The 27,646-nt window shown below is 36.3% G+C and overlaps 1 protein-coding gene across 2 annotated transcripts in view; it reads left to right on the top strand.

Annotated features, from left to right (window-relative positions):
• Positions 1-27,646, top strand: part of PAK2 (p21 (RAC1) activated kinase 2) — an 80,655-nt gene that overhangs the window by 38,128 nt on the left and 14,881 nt on the right. For both annotated transcript variants that reach the window (XM_060150366.1, XM_060150367.1), the window contains 7 exons: positions 838-1,045; positions 17,764-17,864; positions 18,207-18,354; positions 19,925-19,956; positions 21,121-21,225; positions 22,294-22,426; positions 27,405-27,468. In XM_060150366.1, the coding sequence (XP_060006349.1) occupies positions 859-1,045; positions 17,764-17,864; positions 18,207-18,354; positions 19,925-19,956; positions 21,121-21,225; positions 22,294-22,426; positions 27,405-27,468 (770 nt within the window). In that variant the 5' untranslated portion in view covers positions 838-858. The remainder of the gene's footprint in view (positions 1-837; positions 1,046-17,763; positions 17,865-18,206; positions 18,355-19,924; positions 19,957-21,120; positions 21,226-22,293; positions 22,427-27,404; positions 27,469-27,646) is intronic.

Raw genomic sequence — 27,646 nt, 5'->3', positions numbered from 1 at the left:
TAAGTTAGGCATCCCCTCTCCTTCACTGCTGATTTTAAATGTGTGTAATCTACTTTGTTTTAAAGACATAAAATAGATGTGTATACATATATGTAAACAAGATTGACATTTCTGCTGAATTAGCCATGTGGATAAGGAGGGTAACTTGATGGCCTGGACAGGGCATCACAGGATGACAGAACCTTGGGATTCGGCCAAACTCTGGATTTACTTTTGTCAGTGTTCCCAGACTTGAAGGGACTAACATATGTAGTTAGATGGTCAGATTTTCAGAGAAACCAAATATTGTATCAGTGGCACGTTCCTATCCTTTACGAAAGTTTATATTGAGGTTAAGTTGTAATGACAAAGCTAGCAAGCATGGAATCAGTTTGGAGGCTATTGGTTGATATTTTTAGTAGCAAGCATCCTATCTCTGCTGTAGAAGTAGACCTATCAGAGACATATATCCTATTATTGGCTGGTCAGGACATAGTCTTCCTCTTCAAATTATTATTTTTTTAAGACTCTATGTTGTCTGTTCATTGGAACATTTACTCTTAGAACCAGTTGAATAGGTGATATACTCTGATATGTTAGTGTCATCTTGCTTCCCTCAAATTGTCATAGTCCTCTTAATGGGATATGACTTTTCAAAGGTTCCCTCAGCTAGCCATTTACCAACTGTGTTAGGGGAGATTGCCTATATTGCAACTAATTTCATCTCTTAAGTTTTACAGCTTTAAATGGGTAACATTTTCTAATTTGAAGTTGGGGAGGTAATTAATACTGTTTTGTGCCTGTCCATACTATTTTTTACCTTGTTGTTAACTGTATGTTTTTGCCTTTCTGTTTCAGGCCATATCATAATTCTGAATCATGTCTGATAACGGAGAACTGGAAGACAAGCCTCCAGCACCCCCTGTGCGAATGAGCAGTACCATTTTTAGCACTGGAGGCAAAGACCCTTTGTCAGCCAATCACAGTTTAAAACCTTTGCCCTCTGTTCCAGAGGAAAAAAAGCCCAGGAATAAAATCATCTCTATATTCTCAAGCACAGAGAAAGGTAAATAGCTACTGTGATTTCAAGAGTCACAGTTATTATTTTATGTTACTGGTTTTGATATCTTTTTAATTAAAGTATAATAAGCTGATATCTTTTATGGTGAGAACAGTAAACATACAATTGATGGTGGTATATAGGCACTATTAGAAAGGCTAGTTTGGAAATTCCCTGTGGTCCAGTGGTTAGGACTCTGCTTTCACTGCTGAGGGTGCGGATTCAATCCCTGGCGGGATCTAAGATCCCGCAAGCCGCGCGGTGCAGCCAAAAAAAGAAAAAAATAGGAAGGCTAGTTTATTTTAAACTGTAATGGAAAAGAATAAAACAAAAGCTGTTGCTCATTCTATTTGTTACGTCCAGTGAATTTCTGTACTCCCCTCCTTCATTTTCTAAGGCTTGGGCCACAGTTCATGGCTTCCTAACATTAATGAGATTTGTGATATTTGAGAAAGACTTGCCATTAGAAGAATGGAAATATAAAGTCTACAATCTCCTGTCTGAAATCTCAGGAGCCAACTGTGGCTTGGAATTAAGAGTTTTTCTGACTTTTGAGTAGTAGTAATGCTGTCTTTTTGTCATGTATTCTGTAATACCCTCAGATTCATCTGAGGCAACACTCAGTAGTCAACACATAAATGGATCTTCCATAAACAAGAGTCTAGTCCAGTGTTTCTCATCCTCAGTAAGATAGACGTTTGGGGGCCAAATAATGCCTTGTTGCAGGGATCTGTCTTGTGCACTGTAGGATGTTAAGCATCATTTCTAGCTTTTACCTGCTAGATGTTAGTAAGTAGCACCTCCTACCCAGTTGTGACAACTGAAAATGTCTCCAGACATTGCCAGATTCCCCTGTGGGGCAAAATTGCCTCCAGTTAAGAACCACTGGTCTAGTCACACAAAGTAGAATAAAGACTATAAATAGTCTCACGTAAGTTGAATTCACTAAATTTGTTTTGGTGCCAAACCTAAAGAAAGAACTTTTGGTTTTCAGAGCTTTATGGATTTTAGAATTGGATAAGGGATTATGGACTGTAATGGATTTTAGAATAAAAGTTAGGGATTAGTTTGTTTTATTATATTAAACATGACAGTATGGCTCTGACAGCTAGTAATAGATATAAGTAGAGGTAAAGATATTTTTCCACTTATATATGTCTAAGTTTACATGGAGAGGTAAACCCTAGTGGAAGAAAACAGTGCTTTGTATATAATAATAAATACACATTTAATTTGAGAGTTGAAAATACATAATCAATGAAAATTTGAATGAGGTAATATAGTTAATATTAATAGAAAATCAAGTCTTAGAGAATTTAGATATGCCAGCAGGATATAATCATTGAGCAGTTGAAAAACTGTTCATTTTAGTGTATATCTCTTATTTCTAATTTTCCTCTTATTTTTAAGATTTCATATGAGGTTGTAACTGAAAAGCCTCATGAAAATATATTTTTTAAGTTTATTTAACAGAAGTGGTAGCATGTGTATCTGACATGTTTGAGAATGAAAAGTGTATCTACTTAGACTGGATTAAATAAAAGATAAAGGGGGAAATTAGGAAGTGAACCAAAAAGTATGCGTGGGAAGAAGGCAGAAAAAGTGGATGTGTTGGAGAGCACTAAATTGTAATCTTCCGTAGTTGTAAATCAGTGTATTTAAAGTAAGAAAACCTAAAAATGGCAGTGTAAACACAGTATTTATAATTGCGGAGGTTAGAAAAAAATTTATGGTGGTTAGTACCAGAAGAAGTTGATGAAAGGGTTGATACTACTTGCCTATTGGAGAGCAGAATGCAAAACTGGGGTAGGAGAATGCTCAAGATAGGATAAGAGCATATACTTGGGGACAGCCTTGGAAAGGGGAAGAGAAGAGCACTAACTGAAGGAGAAGTGTGGACAGTCCCGCACTTTGGGTAAATGGTAGGGTGGTGGGGTTTGTGAGCAAATTGAACACGCATTTACATAAATGTAGCAGAGCATGCCTGTCTCTCTGATCATACTGAGAATCTTCCAGTTTTACCCTCCTTCATTAACTCCCCTTTCTTTTCTTTTCTCCTAGAAATATTAATACTTACCAGTGGTAACTAATTCAAGGTCCCCCGCTAACAAAGGGAGGGTGAGGGTACCTGGGGGTCCTAGGGAAGGCTCTGATTGCCTTCAGGTTTATCAGCTTTTGAGGTCTGTAATTAACATCCATTAAATTTTTTTGGTGATTTCTGAAGTCTTTTGTTTTCTTGTGCTTATTATATTCAAGATTTAATAACTTTTTAGTGCTAATCTTAAAACTTTACAAGCTCTTTAAAAAAAAAAGCTTTGCCTTTCTTATCCAATTCCTTTTTTTCTTTCTCTAAAAAATAGAAAATGTCAAACTATACAAAGTGTAATAGTCTAATGAACCTTGTAATCCAGCTTCAACAATTATCATTCTTTCTCCACTTACTTTTTTGGTTAAAATTACATATATTGAAATGCATGAAAATTAACTACGGTTTTGACAAATGGACAGACCTGTGTAAGCCATAATCATTATCCCCCTATCACATATGCACCACATCCATCTCCCTGGAAGACTCTTTCACATTGTGTCCCAAACAGTCTACTCCTTCCCCACCTTTGGGAAACTTCTGTCTGATTTTTCACCTTTGATCAGTTCAGCCTGTTTTAGAACTTTACATAAATAGAATTTTGCTTTAAGTTTTTAATTTTGTGGTGACATCATCCACAAAAGAGTATAATATACGTAATGTATATATTTTAATCAACACCCTTGTACCCACCACCCAACATAGAATTTTACCAGTATGGCCTGAAGTCCCCATCGGCCACACCCCATCCTACCCCTCCTCTTCCTCCTTCTCCTCCCCCAACAATTTTTTATTTCTTGCTTTTTATTATAATCTTATGACATAATATCCCCAAATAATATATGGTTTGGGTTTGCCTATTTGGGAACATTTTATAAATGGAATCATACTACAGTATATGCATATTTTCAGGATGTATATTTTCACTCAACCTCATGTTTTTGAGATTTATGTTGATATATATAGCTGTAGTTCTTTTTTACTGCTAATGTTGATATATGAAGCTGTAGTACATTTTCATTGCTGTACACTGTATAAATAGATGGCAGTTTATTTACCTGGTCTCCTATCTATAGACCTTTGGATTATTTTCATGAACAACGCTGCTATGGGTAATTTTGAACATATCTCTCGGTGGACATGTGGAAATATTTTTCTAGGGCAGTGCTTTTCAGACATCAGGTCGTTTTGATTCTAACTGCTTATTAGAATCTCTTGGGAAGCTTAATTAAATAAATCTGTGTCCAAGCTCCATCGCAGGCCAATTGAATCAGTCTTCAGGAGCTTACCTGGGCATCAGTTTTGGTTTTGCTTTTAATTTTTTTAATACCTCAGGGGATTCTAATGTGCATCTAATATTAAGAACTACTGCAATAGTGAGTTATGAAATCTATATAGTGGATGACACTAAATGAAATGGAGTATAGAGTTATTGCACACAGTATAAATAGAGTTATTGCAAAAGTTTCATGAAACTTTTGTTTCAGTTGTGTGTGTGTCAGGATGTAAAATGTATTGATGTGGGTCCTGGCCAAAGATTAAAAGGTTGCTCTCAGGTATATACTTAGTCGTAAAATTGCTGGAGTTACAAGGTATTCCCATGTTTGACTTGACTAGGTTTATCAAATTACTTTCTAAAGTTCTTTTTTTTTTAATGTCCATTCTCACCCACAGAACACAAATGTTCTATTGCTGAACATCCTTGCCAATTCTTGTATTATGGGATTTTAATTTTTGCCAGTTTGGGAGGTGTGAAATGGTATCTCATTGTGGTTTTAATTTGGATTTCCCTGATGACTTGGGAAATTGAGTGTCTTTCCATATATTAATTTACTATTCATTTGTGTTTTCTGTGACATACCTGTTTTTTAGTCCAGTTTTCTGTTGAGTTCTTTTTCCTTAAACATTCCTTATAGTCTATATACTAATCCTTTGTCAGCTGTGTGTTATTAAATATAGATTTCCAGGTTGCAGTATGCCTTTTCACCCTTTCAGTGGTATCTTTTGATGAATAGAAGTTATTAATTTTGGTGTAGTTGAATTGATCAGTTCCTTTCCTTTATGTAAAGTTTGAGCTTTTTGTGTTTTAAGAAATTTTTGCCAAACTAGAGGTGATATTTTCTTAGGTTTTTCTAAAAGTTTTATAATTTGGCTTTTACAATTTAAACCTTTGAACTATCTGGATTTGGTTTTTGTGTATTTGTAAAGAGAAATTCATTTTCACTTTTTTTTTTTAAGCCAGTGTCCCAGACCATTTATTGAAACTTTTATCATTTCTCCACTAACCTACAGTATTAGCCATTATCTGTCAGGTTTCCATGTATGCCAGAATCTGTTTCTGTGTTTTCTGTTTTATTGCATTGGCTCATTTCTCTGTACCCACACTAATACCAGACTGCCTTAATTGTTATAGCTTATAATTCTTAATACTGATAGAGCAAATCTGGTACCATGTGGTTCTTCAGGATCTTTTGACCCTTTGCTCTTTTGTATAAATTTTGGACTTTGCTTATCATGTACTTTTTTTAAAAACCTGTTGAAGCTTTGATTAGAATTGCCTTGAATTTGTAGGGCAAGTTGGGGAGAATTGCATTCAGCTTTGTAGTTGAGAGCAGAACATCTGCAGAGTCTCTGTGTCGTCTACTTGGAGGGAGATATTTAGGAGTGCATAATTTTCACTTAGACTGAGAGAGAAAAAGATGTTTGGAGGGTGGGGTGCTCTTTGATTCCTCCTATTCCTGGGGCTCTTCTCCCTTTCCAACCCAACCTCCCACACTTACAGTTCCTTTCTGGGAGCTAACACCTCTGACAGGGCCTGAACCTTGAGGGTTAGGAATCAGGGTTAGGAATGTGAATGTGTATGCACGTTCATGCTTGTATGAATACAGAAATCCATCTGCAATTTCTTTCTCCTTTCTACATCCTGAGCTGCTGTTTCTCTCTCTAGTTTTATCCTAATTGCTTTTCATCTTTGGGCATTCCTCACAGATTTTGTTCCACGGTGAATAAAGAGGTTTGGTGTAGAAGGGGAGAGCCACAATATGTGCTTGGTCTATCACCTTAAACAGAAGGATAAAAGGGGAAAAATTGTATTTTTATTTTAAAAAATTACAGTGACCCTAAGATCTTTGCCAACTCTAATGTAAAGCCTCATCTAGAGATATTAATTTTGTTCTCAAATTTACATCCCTTATTGCTGTCCTTATTACTAAACAGACAGCTAATATTTTCATTTAAAAAAAAGACTCTAGAGTTATCTTCAGTTATTCATTATTGGTTTTCATGTCACTGTAAAAATTAAGAAAATTAGAAAGAAATTGTACCTTTTATAACAGCTTGCCTGAATAAATCTTTTTAATATCCTTGCTAATTATGTATCTTTTGCACTCTGAGTCATCAGAGATTCCATGATCAGCAAGGCAGATGATATCCCTGCCCTCATGCACTAGTAAAAGACTGCAACATATAATTACAAACTGTGAAAAGTGATAACAGGGATAGAGTAAGATGTCCTTAATATCTGGGAAGGCTTCCTAAAGAAGGGATATTAGAGCTGAAGACTGAAGGATGAGTAAGTGAAAATAGGAGGATTTTGACAGTTAAAAACTATGTTCTGTGCCTAGAAAAGAGTTTCAGTGGCCCAGGTACAGGGGGCGGATCATAGCACATTCGTGGAGCTGAGTATGGTCAAGTGTGGTGTGAAAGCGGAGAAGAGGAGAGAATAATAGCATGATGTATGTAGGAAACTACAGGTAGCAGAAGAGGCTAAAGAGGTAGGCAGGGAGTAGTTCACAAAGGGCCCTTGTATTCCATGCTACAGAACTCAGATTTTATCCTGTTTCCTGGGGAACCATTACAGGATTTTAAACAGTGGGAAGACCACTTTAAACAGTGGGAAGACATTTCTGTCTTAAAGAGGCGAGACTAGTAGCTGTCTAGAAAATAGGTTTTGTTGGAGATTTAAGACTGAAGTCGGAAACTAGTTAGGAGGATTTTGCAGTAGTCCAGGTGAGAAATGGGCTTAACAAGTATAGTAGTTTTGATAACGAAAATGTCCGTGAGCCATTGTCTTGGCTTATTTTTAAAAGCTCTATTCAGTTAGCTAGTGTTGAATGGTGTGTATTTATAAACTAAAGCAATTTTTGTATCTAATTATTCAACCTATATGTACCTTCACCTCTAATTGGTTATGAAGATGACTTAGAACTGTAAATATTCTTTCTGGTCTAAAAATCTAGTTCTAAGATTAATAATAGTAGTCCATACTCCACTGTTTCCTAGAGAATACCCTTCTGTGTGATGCAACAAGTTTAGGTCACCAGTTTGAAGCTGTTTTGGGTCAAAAGAATAAAGTAATCGGTAATCACTGATTCTGTTGAACAGAAAAGTCTTCCTTTTAAAGAAATGGGGGCTTTTTTAGCCTTAGACTCTAGCTCAAATGTAGCCTAAGTAGTGGTGGCTTTTAAGGATATGGTAGTGGCATATTTAGGATTCTTTCAAGTACCTTTTGTGCAGCACATCACTCAGGGTACCCACCTCTTAGCTGAAGGTTGCTGCCTGACTGCTTGTTTTGTTGTCTCATGAAGTTGAAAAATGATGCTAAGAATCCTTTTTTCCCCCAGCCCACTAAAAAATTGTGCATTTTTATTAAAAGAAGTTTCTTTCCCTGTTCCATTACTTCCCATCAGGTGATCCAGTTGCTGGGTGGACATCCTGTAGGTAGATGATTGTGGGGTTTTTTTGTTGTTGTTTGTCCATATAGCTCTTGGATTCCAGAGATACAAAGCAGTGATTCTGTTTACATAGCAATATCCTTCCAGCACATTGTTTGATTTGAGACATGTCTCAGTATGTTTTTGTTTTAGATACTGTTTTTAATATCCCTTTCCCCTCCTACTAGGACTACTAAAATGCAAGGAGTATTTGTGTGTATGTGTGTTATATAAAAACAAGTGAAATTAAACAGATTTTTAGGGTATTGTGCTTCAAGTTCTGCTTAATCATTTTCACTTCTTTTCTTTAACTCTTTATTCTATACTCCTAACATATATGAAACTTTCTATTAAATATCTGTAAATTTTTCAAAATTCCCAAGTTGAAAAATATGGCTGGGCCTTAGATACAACAGGAACCGGGAATTCTCCTGCTATATGTCTAGTTTTTCTGCTTTCTGTGTATCTGGTCATATTTCTTTCCTATATCAGACTGATTTTTTTTCTCTGTGTGTTGGGAAATACAGCCCTCAACAGTTCCTGGGCTTTATTTCTTACATTCACTGGTGAGAGACTGATTCTAAGGGTCCTAAGTCTGGCTTAGTTTATGTATTCACCCCTGAACCAATCAAACTGTCTGGGAGTGTGTGGGCAACTGTGGCTGACATGGCTTGAATTAGATGCCTACCTTGGACCAGTCATCTGTAATCAGGGTCATATAAGAAAATGGCGGGCTTCCCTGGTGGCGCAGTGGTTGAGAGTCCGCCTGCCGATGCAGGGGACATGGGTTCGTGCCCCGGTCTGGGAAGATCCCACATGCTGCGGAGCGGCTGGGCCCGTGAGCCATGGCTGCTGAGCCTGCGCGTCCGGAGCCTGTGCTCCACAACGGGAGAGGCCACAACAGTGAGAGGCCTGCGTACCGCAAAAAAAAAAAAAAAAAAAAAAAAAGAAAGAAAGAAAATGGCATCTTTCCCAACTATGTACATATCAGAAGTGGATACTGAGCAGATTTTATAAAAAGAAGAAACAAATACTTTTATATAGTGCATGAAATTGTATGTTTTTCTGTCAGCAGTTCAGAGCCGTATAAAGAGTCGTCAACTATTAGTTTATAGTTGGTTAATAAATATTTCCTCCTATATGCAGGATACCAAGTTAGAAGTCAAGGGACATAATAGAGAAAGTAGAACGCGTGACTTCAGGTTATTCACGGTCTAATGGAATATGAAAGATTGTTTATGAGAGATGTAAATGTGCATTTCAGTAAAGGTAGCAAAGTTTATATTAGGCTTAACAGTTGCTCCTTTCCACGACCAATGTGTGCTGCCCTCCTACCATAGCCTATTAGGAGAATCTAATGGTTAAACATGCCTCTATTTACTCTCCTTCCCCAGACACAACTAAAATAACAGTAAAAAAAGAATTATTTTTTCTATCACAAGGACAAAGAGAATGGGAGAGGAGACAGTAGTATACAAGAGATTTCAATACATATTTGGAAGAGTGAAGTGGTGGAGAATGGTAACTGACTAAGCAGAACAGAGGAAAACATATCCTAAGTGTTTGCAGAGGGGAATGTTTATGAGAAGTGACCAGTTTCCCTTGTAAAAACCTCAGAGGCTCAGGATTTAGAGGTACACAATTTTGTGTGTGTGTGTGTGTGTGTGTGTGTGTGTGGTTGTGTGTAATACATAGGCTGAAAAGGGGGAATTAGTTGAATATCTATATAGGATGTGTTGAAGGCCCTCAGGGCCCCTCCTTTATCCCGTAGGCATGCAAATATAACTCCATCCTCTGGGAGAACAAAAGAACAAAAAGATATTTATATTTATTTGAGGAGAATTAAGTCTGAGAGTCTCCTTATTCTTGTAGAGGAGTCAGAAAAAGGTATAGAACCAAAATGAAAAAGGCAGATTCAGGAAAGTTAACATACTGAACTTCTTTCTTCTGCCCTGCCTTTTTTTTTTTTTTTGTGGTACGCGGGCCTCTCACTGTTGTGGCCTCTCCCGTTACGGAGCACAGGCTCCGGACGCGCAGGCTCAGCAGCCATGGCTCACGGGCCCAGCTGCTCCTCCGCGGCATGTGGGATCTTCCCGGACCGGGGCACGAACCCGTGTCCCCTGCATCGGCAGGCAGACTCTCAACCACTGCGCCACCAGGGAAGCCCTGCCCTGCTTTTAGAGCACTTGTACCTTGAGTCAAAGCCCTCAGACAAGAGAATGAACGATTTTTTTCTGGATAAACAGAATGTCCTGGGGAGAAATATTTCAGATACTCCATACCATCCTTACCTTTAATGAAAAGCCTGACTTATCTCCCAGTTAACTTTTTAATACTTTTCTGTACGAGTAGACGGCAAAGCATCACCAGACATTTGAGTAAAACCCTTAACATAAGAGAGTCCAAAACAACAGGGGGCAAAATGTGAATGTAGAAGAAACAGGGAGGGAAAAAACCCCAGCATATACACACACATAAACTATATAATCTTCAAAGAGAGAAGATAAAGTGCATCCATGAAACAGGAAAAGTATTCTCAGAGAAAAAATGATCAGAGAACAATGAGAAATAATTATTGGAATATCAACAGTTAAGATTATCAACACAAACAAAAGATATCAATAGGCAAAGCATTGGAAGATAGTCAAGAAAATTTTCCCAGATTGTTGAAAGTACAAAGATGGAAAATATGAGAGAAAAGGTAACAGTTATAAGATCAGACCAGGATGGACTTATCTAACTAATAATGACAAAGAAAATAGAAGAAAATAATTAAATAATAGAAAAAAATTTCCAGGTCTGAAGAATATGATTTCTAGGTGGAGGCAGCTCACTGAGTGCTCAACACAGTGAAAGAATGAAGACCATATCAAATCACATCATCCTGAAGTTTCATTATACCACAGATAAGATGGCAAAACCTGTTATACTTCCACTCAAGATGGAGTAACAGGGACCAGATTTATCTCCCCATCTAAAAAAACTAAAACACTGAGAAAAAATGTACAAAACAACAGTTTTCAAGACATTGGACATCAAATAGTAAAGGAAAATGATCCCAAAGAGATGGGAAACAAATGAGTTGAGTCCTATAATTGATGCAGCTTATTGCCTGAAGAGTTTACAGCAATAGGGAGGGACAATTAAGTGGTCTCAAAAAGTTGAAAAACAGAACTGGGAATTTGGGGGTGCCAAGGCTGCTAGTTTGTAGTCAGAGTATCAGAGAGTAAACAGCTGAACAGAGAGAGAGAAAAAGAGATCTGCAGAGGGTTCCCTTAGAGTCTTCAGTAGCACATGCATGTGAGGAAACTACCCAAAACTGGAGGGAAAAAACCACTAGAAATTATAAAAGGGAACAGCCTTTAAAGCTCACACAGGGCCCAGAATATTTCCTGTTCCCGCTATTCAGAGTACAAAATATTGGATAGAGGTCTTGCCTCAGTAGCAGGACAGAATTAGCCCTAGATAAAATGCTGCTCTAGCCCTGCCTTTTATTTATTTATTTATTATTATTTAAAAATAATACCTAAAAGGATCAACTGTTTCTAAATTTGTTTCTCTCCTATATGAGTAGACAGCTAAGAATCACCTATCTATGTCCCAGAACAAAGTTCACAAATATTTATAGGAATGCAAAAATATCTGCACCTAACAAGAAAAAAATGTCAGCTTGGTATCCAATCAATATTTGTAAATAAATGAGTAAAATCCAGTCAATATTTGTAAATAAATATGAGTAAATAAGTAAAATCCATCAATTGGAATCAATACCAGAATAACACAGGTGATAGAATTAGTAGGCATGTACATTAAAATATTTAAATAACTGTATCCTATATGTTGAAGAACCCAAAGGAAGGATTCAGCATATTAAGGGAAAGCAAAGGAAGAGAGAAAAAAGAACAAATCAAAATTCTAGAGTTGGAAAATACACTGGACAAAACAAACAGTAGACTAGACATTGCAGATTTAAAAGATTAGTGAATTTGAAGACCATGGCAATAGAAACCATCAAAATAAAACTTGGAGAAAAAAGACTGAAAAAGTGAACAACCATGGGACAACTTCATGCAGACTAATGTAAGTATAACTGAAGTCTCTAAAGGAGGGAAGGAGAGACATTTAGAAAACAATACTTACAATAAGGACCTACTGTATAGCACAGGGAACTCTACTCAGTACTCTGTAATGACCTATATGGGAAAAGAATCTAAAAAAGAGTGGATACATGTATATGTATAACTGATTCACTTTGCTGTACACCTGAAACTAACATAACATTGTAAATCAGCTATACTCCAATAAAAATTATTTTTAAAAAAACTTAAAAAGAAAACTTTAAACAATGGCTGATTTTTTCCCCCAAAATTTAATGGACACTATAAACCCACAGATTCAAGAAGTTCAGTAGATTCTGAGCACAGGAAACATGATGAAAACTGCACAAAAGCACATAATCATTGTTTAAAACCAGTGATAGAAAAATCTTAAAAGCATCCAGACCTTAGGCTCAATTTTCTTTTTTTTTTAATAATTTTATTTTTATTTTATTTTATTTATTTATTTTTGTCTGTGTTGGGTCTTTGCTGCTGTGCACGGGCTTTCTATAGTTGTGGTGAGCAAGAGCTACTCGTTGTGGTGTGCGGGCTTCTCATTGCGGTGGCTTCTCTTGTGGAGCATGGGCTCTAGGCCCACGAGCTTCAGTATTCAGTAGTTGCAGCATGCAGGCTCAGTAGTTGTGGCTTGTGGGCTCTAGAGCCCAGGCAGTAGTTGTGGTGCACAGGTTTAGTTGCTCTGCAGCATGTGGGATCTTCCCGTACCAGGGATCGAACCCATGTCCCCTACATTGGCAGGTGGATTCTTAACCATTGCGCCCTCAGGGAAGTCCATAGGCTCAATTTTCTGTGAACCTAAAACTGCTCTAAAAAAGTCTGTTTAAAAAACAACGCTGTCAGAAAGAAAAGACACATATAGAAGGGGGAAAAAGGTAATTATAAAAAAAAATACGTAGTTAATCCAAAAGAAGAAAAAAAGGAAGTGGGAACAAAGGATAGATAGAGATGATTATAAAACAAATGAAAGAATGGTGGGTTTAAACCTAACTATAGCAATCCCATTAAATGTTACTGATCTAGACACCCTGTTTAAAAGACAGAGATTAACAGATTGCTAAAGCAGACCTAAATTTATATGCAACCTATAAGAAACCCACTTTAAAAATATAAAGCCACAAAATAGGTTAAAATAAAATAATTTTTTTAGGGCTTCCCTGGTGGCACAGTGGTTGAGAGTCCACCTGCCAATGCAGGGGACACGGGATCGTGCCCCCATCCGGGAGGATCCCACATGCTGCGGAGCGGCTGGGCCCGTGAGCCATGGCCGCTGAGCCTGCACGTCCAGGGCCTGTGCCCCGCAACGGGAGAGGCCACAGCAGTGAGAGGCCTGCGTACCGTAAAAAAAAAAAAAAAAAAAAAAAAAATTTTTTTAAAGTATGCTAACAATGGGACTTCCCTGGTGGCGCAGTGGATAAGACTCCACACTCGCAATGCAGGGGGCCAGGGTTTGATCCCTGGTCAGGGAACTAGATCCCACATGCATGCTGCAACTAAGAGTTCACATGCCACACTAAGGAGGCCACATGCCGCATCTAAGGAGCCGGCAAGCCGCAACTAAGACCCGGTGCAACCAAATAAATAAATAATTTTTTTAAAGACTGAACAGCTTCAAAAAAAAAAAAAAAAGAGAGCACTGGTGCTTTTTAAAAAAAAATAAAGTATGCTAACAATGAAAAAAAGCTGGATGGGCTTTGTTAGTATCAGACAAAGTAGATTTTAGAGCAAGAAATAGTCCTCTAGTTAAGGGATAAGGAATAATTCATTTTATAATGATAATAGGGTCTATTCATCAATATGGTGTAATAGAGCTAAACATTTATGCACTTAATAGCAGAGCTTCAAAATACATGAAACAAAAAACAGATTTCAAGAAGAAATAGACAAGTACAGTTATAGTTGGAAGTTCCAGTACACTTTCACAATAATTGGTAGAACAAGTAGACAGAAAATTGCTAAAACTATCAGCCAACTTGACCAATTGACCTTTATAGAATATTCCATTCTTTTTAAGTGAACGTGGAACATTTACAAAGATGTATTCTGTGGCCATTTTTTAAAGTCTTTATAAATTTAGGAAGATTCAGATCACAAAGTATATTCTGTGACCACAGTGTAATTAAGTTAGAAATCAGTAGCAGAAAGATCCCTGGAAATATTTGGAAAGTAAATAAAAGCACTTCCAAATAAATGAAGAAATTAAAAGAATATTTAGGAAATACATTAAACTGAATGAAAATGAAAATTCAAGACATCTGTATCTGCATGATGCTGCTAAAGCAGTACTTAGAGGACATTTATAGTATTTAAAACATCCATATTAGAAAAGAAAAGAAAGATTTCAAATCAGTGATTTCAGCTAAGCCATTTTAATAAACTAGAAGGGAAGAACAGGTGAGATCCAGAGTAAGTAGATGAAAAGAAATAATAAAAGTCAAAGCAGAAATCAGTGAAATAAAAAAAAATACAGAAAAATCAATGAAATAAAAAGTTAATTCGTTGAAAATACCAATAAAATAGGTGAGCCTTTAGCAAGGCTGGCAGGGTAGTTGGGAGGCAGAAAAGACACAAATGGTATAGAGATGGTATCTCTATATATTTTACAGATATTAAAAAGAAGGTAGTATTATGAACAAATATACAGATAAATTCAACACATTAAAGTGAAAAAATTTCTTGAAAGACACAAGTTTTTCAAAGCTCACTCAAAAAAAAAAAAAAAAACGTAACCTGCAAACCCTATATTTCTTAGGAAAATTTAGTTTATAGTTACTAGCCTTCCCACAAAGACTCAGATGGCTCCATTGGTGAATTTTACCAAGCATTTGAGGTAGAAACATTACCAATTCTACACAAACTTTAGAAAATTGAATAGGAAGGAATACTTCCCAAATCATTTTATGAGACCAGCATTACTCATACCCCAACCAAAGACATTACAAGAGAAGAAAGCTACACACCAATATCCTTCATTAACATAGATGCAAAATCTTAGCAAGATTTTAGTAATTACAACCCAACAGTATACAAAAAGAGTAATACATCATGACCAAGTGGATTTCATTTCAGTAATGCAGGGTTGGTGTAACATTAGGAAATCAATCAGTGTAATTTACTATATTAACAAAATTTAAAAGGTGAACCACACATTCATCTCAATAGATGTAGAAAACGCATTTGACGAAATCCAATATTCATTTCTGATCAAAGCATTCAGCAAATTTGAAATAGAAGGAAATACCTTTAACTTCTTCGAAAAACTTACCTCTGGTATCAAACTTGGTGGAGAAAAAATGGCTTTTGCTACTTAGATTAGGAAAAGTACAAACATTTCCCTTTCACCACTTTTATTCAACAGTGTGCTAGAGGTTCTAGCCAGTGCAACAAGGCAAGAAAAATAAATGAAAGGAATCCAGAGCGGGAAGGAAGAAGTAAAGCTGTCTTTATTCACCAGGAACATAATTGAAATATTTATTTTTTTTTTTTTTTGTGGTACGCGGGCCTCTCACTGTTGTGGCCTCTACCGTTGAGGAGCACAGGCTCCGGATACGCAGGCTCAGCGGCCATGGCTCACGGGCCCAGCTGCTCCACGGCATGTGGGATCTTCCTGGACTGGGACATGAACTGTGTCCCCTGCATCGGCAGGTGGACTCTCAACCACTGCGCCACCAGGGAAGCCCGAAATTTTATAGGAAATTCTGTGATAGCTACAAAATGCTACTGGAAGAAAAAGTAAGGCTTAATATTAATAGTAAGGTTTCAGGATATAAGATCAGTATTTAAGAATCAATTGTGTTTCTCTTTGTCATCAATGAACAATTGAAATTTAAAAAGCTATATGTACCATTTGCAGTAGCATCAGACCTTTTGAAATACTGTGGCAGAAATCAGACAAAAGCAGTAACAGATCTGTACAATGATAACTTATAAAACATTGCTGAGAGAAATGAAAGAAGACCTAAATAAGTGGAGAGAGTCACTATTTTCATGGATTAGAAGGCACAATATTGTTAACAAATCAGTTCTCCCTAAAATGATCTATCGATTCAGTGCAGTCTAAATCAAAACCCCAGCAGGATTTTTTTTGAAAATTATCAAGATTATTCTAAAATTCACATGGAAATGCAAAAGACCTAGAATACAGCCAAACAATTTTTTAAAAAAGAAAAGGTCGGGGACTTCCCTGGTGGTCCAGTGGTAAAGAATCTGCCTTCCGATGCAGGGACGTGGGTTTGATCCCTGGTTGGGGAACTAAGATCCCACATGCCACAGGGCAACTAAGCCTGTGCACCACAACTACTGAGCTCGTGCACCTCAACCAGAGAGCCCACGTGCTGCAAACTACAGAGCCCACGCACTCTGGAGCCTGCATGCCCTGGAGCCTGCACGCCATAACTAGAGAGAAAAAACCCGCACACCACAACTAGAGAGAAGCCCGAGTGCCACAGCTGGGGAGAAGCCCGCACACCACATCGAAAGATCCCGCATGCTGCAACTAAGACCCGATGCAGCTGAAAAAAATAAAGAAAATAAATTTTAAAAAATAAATAAAAAATATATGTATAAAACAAGAAAAACTTGTGAATTCCTTTTAAAAAATTAAAAAAAAGAAAGAAAAGGTCACAAGGCTTATACTGTGTAGTTTCAATGCTTATTATAAAACTACAGTAATCCAGGCAGTCTTATACTATTGGCATAAGATAAAGAGATTATTGCGAGAGTTGAACATCCAGAAATAGACCTGTGCATATATATATGGTCAGCTGATTTTCAACAGTGGTTCAGAATGAGAAAATGGCTTTGGCCTTCTAAATAGCAACACTGGAAATTAGAAGAAATTCAAAGGGGGATGGTATTTTCAACCTAAATACATATATAGTTAGTCAAGAACTATCATATATAGTTAGTCAAGAACTATAAATTAAAACAAAGGTGTGTACCAGAAGAGGAGAACACAGGATACAGAAAATAGATTCTAGCACAGCATAGAAGTGAAGGAATGACCTAGGACCAATAGCTGTGCCAGAAGCCTCCGCATGATAAACTACTGCAGATTAGAGCAAGAGGATCTGAGAGCAAGGTGTCTAGGTGGGGAAAAAAAGGAACTGATGTGTTTGAATTTACAGAGAATATTATTGATAGGTGTGTGGCAGCAATGTTGTAAAAATAATTGGCAGAAGAACTGGGAAATCTTAAAATGTAACAGTTATTAATGTCAATAAAAAGGAAGAGTTAAGAGTTGCTGCACAAGAAAGGTGATGTGGTCCTTGTAAACTGTTTATATGGTGTATATTATCCATAGTCATAGTAATGTAAATTGCTCTTTCTAGATGAGTATAGCTCACTGGAAATAAGACTTGATAGACTTTGTTTTCCAGATTGTTCGGCATCTGAGGTATAGTTCTTTATTTATGAGAGAACTGATAATCTAAGGGGCTCTCTCTTCTGCCCTGAGGGCTTTTATTCAGGCCTGGTGCTGGGTCAGTCTGTGCGCCTCTTTAAGCAGAACACAGGTTGACACCCTCCCCCTCCTCCCCCCTCCCCCAACCCTGGCCCTTGATGACAGAATAGGTTTTTGTACTTGATTTATCAATTTCCTATCAGCCAATGTTTTTAGGGAAAATTTCTTTTTTAGAATAATTTTATTCCTAGTCTGTTTTGGGAAAACTATAAACATGATTATAAGTACACTTATTAATCTTGTTTAAAGAGGCTCTTTATAAGTACATTTATTAATCTTGTTTAAAAGATTAATTAATCTTTTGTTTAAAAGATTAATTAATTAAAAGAGGCTCTTTTTTTAATGCCCTCTAGGAAGTAAGAAGAAAGAGAAGGAAAGGCCAGAAATTTCTCCTCCATCGGATTTTGAGCACACCATCCACGTTGGCTTTGATGCTGTTACTGGAGAATTCACTGTAAGTTTACCAAGTTGAGACTCATTTATAAAGCAGTACTCAAACCTTTCCTTTCAGTATTAAATTTGAAATTAACTTTTCCATCCACACATTAACTGTGAATTCTTAGTGCTTTTCTCTTCTTACAAAAGTGTTTGTGTTTAGATGTGTTCTTTTCCTAGGGAGTTGAGCCTATTGATTATAATTTGCAAAATAGATTTAGAAAACCAGACATTTTTTAGAATTTAGTCATACCTACAATTATGTAGATTGATTTGTTTTATATATTTTCTAACTTTCCTCTGGAAATTGATCTAATTAGAGCAATTCAAAACAACTAATTTCTGAATATCTTTTTGTTAGGGCATGCCAGAACAGTGGGCTCGATTATTACAGACCTCCAATATCACCAAACTAGAGCAAAAGAAGAATCCTCAGGCTGTGCTGGATGTCTTAAAGTTCTATGACTCCAACACAGTGAAGCAGAAATATCTGAGCTTTACTCCTCCTGGTAAGACATCAGACCATGGTAAAAGGCTGACTTAAATGGGATTGTAGAGTTGTGGAGCACTTCTGGATAAAAAGATGGCTTCTGGAAAAATTAAAAAGCTAAGCTACTTTTTTCCCTGCATACATCCTGCCTTTTGTAAACTCATTGTGGCAGTTCTTATGTATAATTTGGAGTCTGGGGATTATATTAATCTCTTAGTTTTGCCAAAAGTGGGTGTTTGGACCTTTTGTTTGTTTTTTTCTCTTTACTGTTTTTGAGTGAGTTCAGCAATAGAAGGGAAAGAGGCTGAGTTATAGGCATGTTTGTACTAGAAATATATTTATTGTCAGTGGGACAGGTTATTTTACTATATATAAACGCACAGACTTTGAAGTAAAAAATGGTTGCGCAAAAATTGAAACTCATCACATATATAAACATAAAATGAGCGTTAGAACTAAAAGTATTTTTTCTCAGAATTGGAATATCATCAGGTAAGAATTGGAGAATAGTGGGGTTTTTTTAAGTTTATTTGTTCATATAAGGATTAGAATAAAACCCATACATTACAGTTGATTGTGGTATCTCTTGCATCTCTTATTATTTAGGCTTCCCCTCCCTCACGTTGGTTGCTCTCGTGCTCTCCTTTTCTTGCAGTTTATTTGTTAAAGAAACAGAATCATTTGTCCTGTTTACCTCAGTGTAGATTTTGCTAATTACATCACAGGTTATTATTTAATATGTTTCTCTGTCCTCTCAAGTCATACATGTAGTTGTAAAAAACAATATGATTGAGCTAAAAATCATACATTTAGTTTTAATTAATTGCACTTATTTGATTGCATTCTCGTAGAAATAAGGGCTGTGTTGAAGGAAGAAATAGAGCCCACTTGGTAAATCTTGACCTTTTTTACATAGTCTAGTACAACGTTAGCAAAAGGTCAGATTTGTCCCCAACTTTCTTGTCAACTTCTAAGTCTGTGCAAATGAATAATCTTTTTTTTAATCAGTGTTTGAACAGAGATGGTATATTCATGTGTGTGTGTGTCTGGTCATTTTAAAAGGTAAAACAAAACTTGCTCTTCTAAACTCCAGAATGAATATTGTGGTATTTAGTCTTCATGAACTGTGTTTTGTCTTCAGGGATTTGCTTTCATAGTGATCAAAATTTATGTCAGTAATTTTCCTTTGCAGAGTTACTGTTGGTTTCTTTAAGTTCCTTGATAGGCAGTTTGCTGGAGAAAAATATCATTTTGAATAGACTTCTGTCTTATTTTAAGAAATGCAGGTATAGTTTCAAATAAAATTTTTTTATTAAGGTATAATTTCATGCTGCAAAAATCACCCACTTGAAGTATACAATTCAATGATTTTTAGCAAATTTACAGAGTTCCATTAAACTTGAGGTTTATAATGTGTAAATTCTTGTTTGAATACTGATATTGTTTTTCTCAAGACTTAATTCAACTTAAAATGAAATCAGTCTGAGAACTTTTTACTTGCTCTGCTTTATCTTTTTTTCCTTTTATTGTATAAAATTGTTTTATTTTTTGAATTGTTAACTTAGCATTATTTTCTGTTTTGTATTCAGAGAAAGATGGCTTCCCGTCTGGAACGCCAGCAGTAAGTTAATATGTTATTTCTTATAGCTCTTGTTCTAACTTAAGTTACCCCAAACAAGTCTCAGTTTTTATTTTACTTTCTGAAATAAATTACAGCCTCCAGAAATAGCTACTTAATATTGACATATGTTTTTAGCTAGCCACTTGATTATTTGAGGAAGCCATATTAAGCAAATAGAATTTCCTCAGGTGATGCTTAAAGTAACTAAAGCTTATGATCTTTAGAGCAGTTTAGCTACTTTTGATAATGTTTCCATATATAAACATGAACACAAAGAACTTGCCAGCATTTTCCTCTGGCATCATCCTACTGAATATAGGCTATGGAAATATACTGAACAATAGAAGCCTGTCAGAATCTTCAGAGTTGTCTGAAACTTTATCTAAGTTATCATGTAAGCACAAATACCTCTTGCAAACAGTAGCTATTTTATTTTCAATTCCTCAATTAGGAGGACACAGTCTCCTGGAGTTATTTGAAGACTATATGTAATAACATGTAAAGTACCTACTTAGCATACACCTAGCATATAATAAGCTCTGTATAAAGGATAATGCCTTCCTCTTTTGCTTTGTTAGTCACAACTTCTGGTGAATCTAGCTGTTTTAAATAGCCAGAAATCTCTGACTTATACAAAGTCCAAAGGATTTTTGTTTTTGGTCTTAACAAATTGTTTACTTTTTGGGCTTGTTAAAACGGTATAAAATTCTCTATAAAAGGTATGAATTCCCTCTTAAGAATACTTGGTATTTACTGTATACATTTGTTTCATAAACTTTTCTGTAACATATAGAATTACCTTTACTTTTTTTTTTTTTTTTTTTGTGGTATGTGGGCCTCTCACTGTTGTGGCCTCTCCCATTGCGGAGCACAGGCTCCAGACGTGCAGGCTCAGCGGCCATGGCTCACGGTCCTAGCCGCTCTGCGGCATGTGGGATCTTCCCGGACCGGGGCACGAACCCGTGTCCCCTGCATTGGCAGGTGGACTCTAAACCACTGCGCTACCAGGGAAGCCCCTACCTTTACTTTTTAAATGATTAGATTAGAACCAGTGAGGTTTTATTGCTTTGAAATGAGCTATTAAATATTTTTTCAAGTATGATGAAAAAGAGAGATAGTCATATTTGACTTGTCTTCCTCACTTTGCTCCTGTGATAAATGCAGCTGAATACCAAGGGTTCGGAAACAGCAGTAGTAACAGAAGAAGACGATGATGATGAAGAGACTCCTCCTCCTGTTATTGCCCCACGACCAGATCATACAAAATCAGTGAGTTTCTGATTAGTGAATTGGGTTGTGTGTGTCTGTGCATGTGTGTTTTAAAAAGCAGTCTGTATTTAACTTCCAGTGATTAATTTTTTAAAAGTCCTCAGGCTTAAAATGTTTTAATATCGGATATTTGACTAGGAGATCTTTACCTAAACACCACTCATCAAAAAACTAGTTTTTTGAAAATTAAAACCGAATGGATTCTTTAAAAGTTAAAATACTTTTCTCATTTTGTTTTCTTTCTGTATTACACCATCCGTTCCAGAGAACTCATCTGTTTCTTTGCCTCTTTCTGTTTATCTCAGTGCAGAAAAGTACTGTAACTAAAACTTGGATCTTACCTTTTATCCAAAGTACGTATTTAACTCCCATTTAACATTTCTCTTAAAGCCTTGGTATCATTCAAGAGGCTGCTGAGAGTGAAGTTTCTAACAGATATGGGAGAATTTTAATAATAAAAACCTTAGATAGAGACAGAAAGAGTCCTGTCCCTCTCCCTGTACTAATACAAATAAAGTCCAGGGAGCATGATGAAGTGTTGGCACAATAGGCAGGTAAGGCTCCAAGGACTGCCAATGGATCCTCATCTAATGGTAGAGAGCTCTATTTTCTTTACCACTTAGAACTGGCTGTTTGAAATGAAATGGTAGATATTATATTTGTATAAAAAAATTTTGTGGAAATTAATAATAGTTATTTCAACATCAGGGTTTCTTTGCTCCTTATTTCTCTCTTGTAGAAAAAATATGACTTTTAACTTGTACTTCTTTTTGCTTCATTTCTGGCATATTATTTTCAATCTGATTACACTTAAATTTCATTCACAGATCTGCTGTTTTGCTACACAGACTTTTAAAATATATACATGATGTGCCAAAGAAAAATGTTTCACATTGCATCTTAGTTACCAGTCTTTCATAAGACAAGTCTGAAAATACTATTCTCATTCTTTAGAACACTGAGGACAACTTAGTTTTTGTCAAAAAATCAAAGAACTGAACAGTGTGCCAGTAAGAATACCTAAAAATATTTTTCCTCAAGTCTCGGTAATTAACTGTTTCTCTGCAGATTTATACACGGTCTGTAATTGATCCTATTCCTGCACCAGTTGGTGATTCTAATGTTGATAGTGGTGCCAAGACTTCAGACAAACAGAAAAAGAAGGCCAAAATGACAGATGAAGAGATTATGGAGAAATTAAGTATGTTAACTACATTTTACATTATTCTTAAATTGTTAACAGCCCCTGAAACATTTGGCCCAGGTGGATCTTGATTTATGTCTTATATGTTGGCTTAAGACATAAAAAATAAATTGTTTTCTTCTAGGAACAACAGCTTCAATTAATGTAGTAAAGCCAAAATAATACTGTTCTTTGCTTTCTTATTATTATGTGCTGGCCGGTGAGCAGCATCTTTGCAAAATAGTCAGTACCTTGGGGAGCAATACTTCTTCTCAAAGGGCCAAATCTATGGGTCCTAGTTGGAAACTTTATCAAAGGAAGTTTGTATATATTTATGTACACCTGTAGAATAAAATATGCCCCTAAATAACTAAACAAAATGGCCTATATAGATAATATGTGTAAGCATAAAATATATTTTTTTCTCTTCTCCTTTTTCATCCATCAGCTATCATTGGCCTGGATCAAGCACTGGAAATAATACACACAGTGCCAGAGAGGGTAGCAATAACATCTCACTACAAGTCTATAGCAACTTTAGTTATAAAGGATACTGACCTAGAGGGATCAAGGAAAAATATTATATATTGGCAGTAGGCTTGAGGTTGGGTACCTATGTAAAACTGGATTATATCTGTGAATTTCTTTGATATGCCCCTCTCTCTTTTTACCTAGTGAAAGTTTAAGTGAAAATTTAGTGTGGTTTTCTCATGTTTTGACTTACTGTTAATATGAATATAAGTTAGAGTTTTATGTACGATATCCTAATTTTAAAATCTGTTTCTCAAGAAAAATCTGAAACAAACAACCTAACCTTACACCTAAAGCAACTAGAGAAAGAAGAACAAACAAAACCTAAAGTTAGTAGAAGGAAAGAAATCATAAAGATCAGAGCAGAAATAAATGAAATAGAGACAAAGAAGACAGTAGCAAAGATCAATAAAACTAAAAGCTGGTTCTTTGAAAAGATAAACAAAATTGATAAACTTCAGCCAGACTCATCAAGAAAAAAAGGGACTGGACTCAAATCAATAAAATTAGAAAAGAAAAAGGGGAAGTTACAACGGACACCACAGAAATACAAAGGATCATAAGAGACTACTACAAGCAACTGTATGCCAATAAAATGGACAACCTGGAAGAAATGGACAAATTCTTAGAAAAATACAACCTTCCAAGACTAAACCAGGAAGAAATAGAAAATATGAACAGACCAATCACAAGCACTGAAATTGAAACTGTGATTTAAAAACTCCCAACAAACAAAAGTCCAAGACCTGATGGCTTCACAGGCGAATTCCATCAGACATTTACAGAAGAGCTAACTCCTGTCCTTCTGAAACTGTTCCAAAAAATTGCAGAGGAAGGAAAACTCTTAAACTCATTCTGTGAGGCCACCATCACCCTGACACCAAAACCAGAGAAAGATACCACAAAAGAAGAAAATTACAGCCAGTATCACTGATGAACATATCACTGATGCAAAAATAATCAACAAAATACTAGCAGTCCAGATCCAATAATACTGTAAAAGTATCATTCACCATGATCAATTGGTATTTATCCCAGGGATGCAAGGATTTTTCAGTATCCACAAATCAAGCAGTGTGATACACCACACCCACAAATTGAAGAATAAAAACCATATGATCATCTCAACAGATGCAGAAAAAGCTTTTGAAAAAATTCGTCACACATATGATAAAAAACTCTCCAGAAAGTGGGCATAGAGGGAACATAGCTCAACATAATAAAGGGCATATACTACAAACCTAGAGCTAATATCACACTCAATGGTGAAAAGCTGAAAGCATTTCCTCTAAGATCAGGAACAAGACAAGGATGTCCACTCTCACCACTATTATTCAGCATAGTTTTGGAAGTCCTAGCTACAGCAGTCAGAGAAGAAAAAGAAATAAAAGGTATCCAGACTGGAAAACAAGAAGGTAAACTGTCACTGTTTGCAGATGACATGATAGTATGCATAGTAGATCCTAAAGATGCTACCAGAAAACTACTAGAGCTAATCAATGAATTTGGTAAAGTTGCAGGTTACAAAATTAATACACAGAAATCTGTTGCATTTCTATACACTGACAACGAAAGATCAGAAAGAGAAGTTCAAGAAACAATCCCATTTACCATTGCATCAAAAGAATAAAATACGTAGGAGTAAACCTACCTAAGGAGACAAAAGACCTGTACTCCGAAAACTATACAACGCTGACGAAAGAAATCAAAGAAGACAAACAGATGGAAAGATACACCATATTCGTGGATTGGAAGAATCAATATCGTCAAAATGACTGTACTACCCAAGGCAATCTACAGATTCACTGCAATCCCTATCAAATTACCAATGGCATTTTTCACAGAACTAGAACAAGAAAATCATAAAATTTATATGGAGACACAAAAGACCCCAAATAGCCAAGGCAATCTGGAGAAGGAAAAATGGAACTGGAGGAATCAGGCTCCCTGACTTCAGACTATACTACAAAGCTACAGTCATCAAAACAGTATGGTACTGGCACACAAATAGAAATATAGATCAGTGGAACAGGATAGAAAGCCCAGAAATAAACCCATGCACCTGTGATCAATTAATCTACAACAAAGGAGGCAAGACTACACAATGGTGGAAAGACAGTCTCTTAAATGGTTGCAGGAAAACTGGACAGCTACATGTAAAAAAATGAAATTAGATCATTCTTTAGCACCATATACAAAAATAAGCTCAAAAATGGATTAAAGACCTAAATGTGAGACTGGACACTCTAAAATTCCTAGAGGAAAACATAAGCAGAACACTCTCTGACATAAATTGCAACAATATCTTTTTCGATCTGTCTCCCAGAATAATGGAAATAAAAACAAAAATAAACAAACGCGACCTAATTAAACTCAAAAGCTTTTGCCCAGCAAAGGAAACCATAAACAAAACGAAAAGACAACCCACAGATTGGGAGAAAATATTTGCAAATGATGTGACTAACAAGGGATTAGTCTCCAAAATTTACAAACAGTTCATGAGGCTTAATATCAGAACAAACAACCCAATCAAAAAATGGGCAGAAGACCTAAATAGGTATTTCTCCAAGAAGACACAGGTGGCCGAGAGACACATGAAAAGATGTTCAACATCACTAATTATTAGAGAAATGCAAGTCAAAACTACAATGAGATATCACCTCACACCAGTCAAAAATGGCTTTCATCAAAAAATCCACAAACAATAAATGCTGGAGAGGGTGCGGAGAGATGGGAACCCTCCTACACTGTTGGTGGGAATGTGAATTGGAACAACACTATGGAGAACAGTATGGAAGTTCCTTAAAAACCTGGAAGTAGAGCTACCACATGACACTACAGTCCCACTCCTGGGCATATACCTGGAGAAAAACATGGTCCGAAAGGGTGCATTCACCCCAGTGTTCATTGGAACACTGTTTATGATAGCCAAGACATGGAAGCAACCTAAATGTCCATCGACAGAGGAATGGATAAAGAAGATGTGGTACGTACATACAATGGAATATTACTCAGCCATTAAAAAGAATGAAATAATGCCATTTGCAGCACCACGGATGGACCTAGAGATTGTTATATTGAGTGAAGTAAGTCAGAGAAAGAGAAATATCGTATGATATCCCTTATATGGGCAATCTAAAAAGAAATGATACAAATGAACTTATTTACAAAACAGAAACAGACTCACAGACTTAGAGAATGAACTTACGGTTACCAGGGGGGAAGAATGGGGGAAGGGATAGTTAGGGAGTTTGGAATTGTCATGTAGACACTGCTATATTTAAAATGGATAACCAGGGACTTCCCTGGTAGTACAGTGGTTTCGAATCCACCTGCCAATTCAGGGGACATGGATTCGATCACTTGTCCGGGAAGATCCCACATGCCACGGAGCAACTAAGCCCATGTGCCACAACTACTGAGCCTGCGTGCCACAACTACTGAAGCCTGCACTCCTAGAGCCCGTGCTTCACAACAAGAGAAGGCACAGCAATGAGAAGTCTGTGCACCGCAACAAAGAGTAGCCCCCGCTCACCGCAACTAGAGAAAGCCCTCGCGTAGCAACGAAGACCCAACACAACCAAAAATTAAAAAAAATTTTTTTAATTAAAAAAAAAAAGTATAACCAACAAAGACCTACTGTATAGCACAGGGAACTCTGCCCAATGTTACGTGGCAGCCTGGATGGAAGGGGAGTTTGGGGGAGAGTGGATACATGTATATGTATGGCTGAGTCCCTTTGCTGTGCACCTGAAACTATCACAAAATTGTTAATCAGCTATACTCCAATGTAAAATTAAAAGTTAAATAAAGTAAAATAAAACCTGTTTCTTAGTTGTGACATAGTGAACTTTCCTAAAACACATGTATGATTAGTTCACATTAGAGTAATGTTTATAGTAATAAGTGATTTCCTAAATATATTGAAAGATATAAGATATATGAGAAGAGTCAGAAAAGCCATTTAGGGTTTTTCATTTGGGTATTTTATATATATATAAATATTTATATTTTTTCTCATAGTAAGTAGTTTTATAACTTATCATTAGTTTAGTACATTTCAGTGGAGTATGATAAGTAGGATGACCAACTTTTCCTTTCCCCGGGAATTTACCAGTTTTAAGACTGAACATGCCACATCCTAAAACCCCCTTAGTCTCAAGAAAACTAGTACTGTTGGTCATTCTAAAACGTGGTCATTTTGAGGAGGTGGGATAATCAAGACATTAGTTAGGAGGTCTAACCTAGTGGAAATAATGTGTCTTCTTGCTTCTGATACTTTTTTATTTTTGTTAATTGTTTCTTTAGTGTTTGAAACATACATTATTTTTGAAACTTAGTGTTATGTTTGAAAACTTCTAAAATCAGTGGAGGTTATTAAAAGAAATAATGTTATCAGAATTAGTTTACAATTTTTAAATGCTTGACTGAGTTTCCAACTTTTTGTTGTTTTTGTTTAAAATAGGAACTATTGTAAGCATAGGTGACCCTAAGAAAAAATACACAAGATATGAAAAAATTGGGCAAGGGTAAGTATTTGTGACTGTATTACCAGAATATTCATTATTTCCTGGGTGCCCAGCATGATATCTCTTTTGCCTGCTGACATTGAGCACTTCTGGTATTCTATGAGTAGTATCCTTGGATTTGTGTAAATAAGTAATGCGTTTATTTCTAGATGCTATTAAAATACTGTACTACTTAGCA

This window comes from Lagenorhynchus albirostris, chromosome 5 (assembly GCF_949774975.1).
Source record: "Lagenorhynchus albirostris chromosome 5, mLagAlb1.1, whole genome shotgun sequence".
In the NCBI taxonomy this organism is placed as follows: domain Eukaryota; kingdom Metazoa; phylum Chordata; class Mammalia; order Artiodactyla; family Delphinidae; genus Lagenorhynchus; species Lagenorhynchus albirostris.
This window is presented reverse-complemented; position numbering and strand designations above follow the sequence as displayed.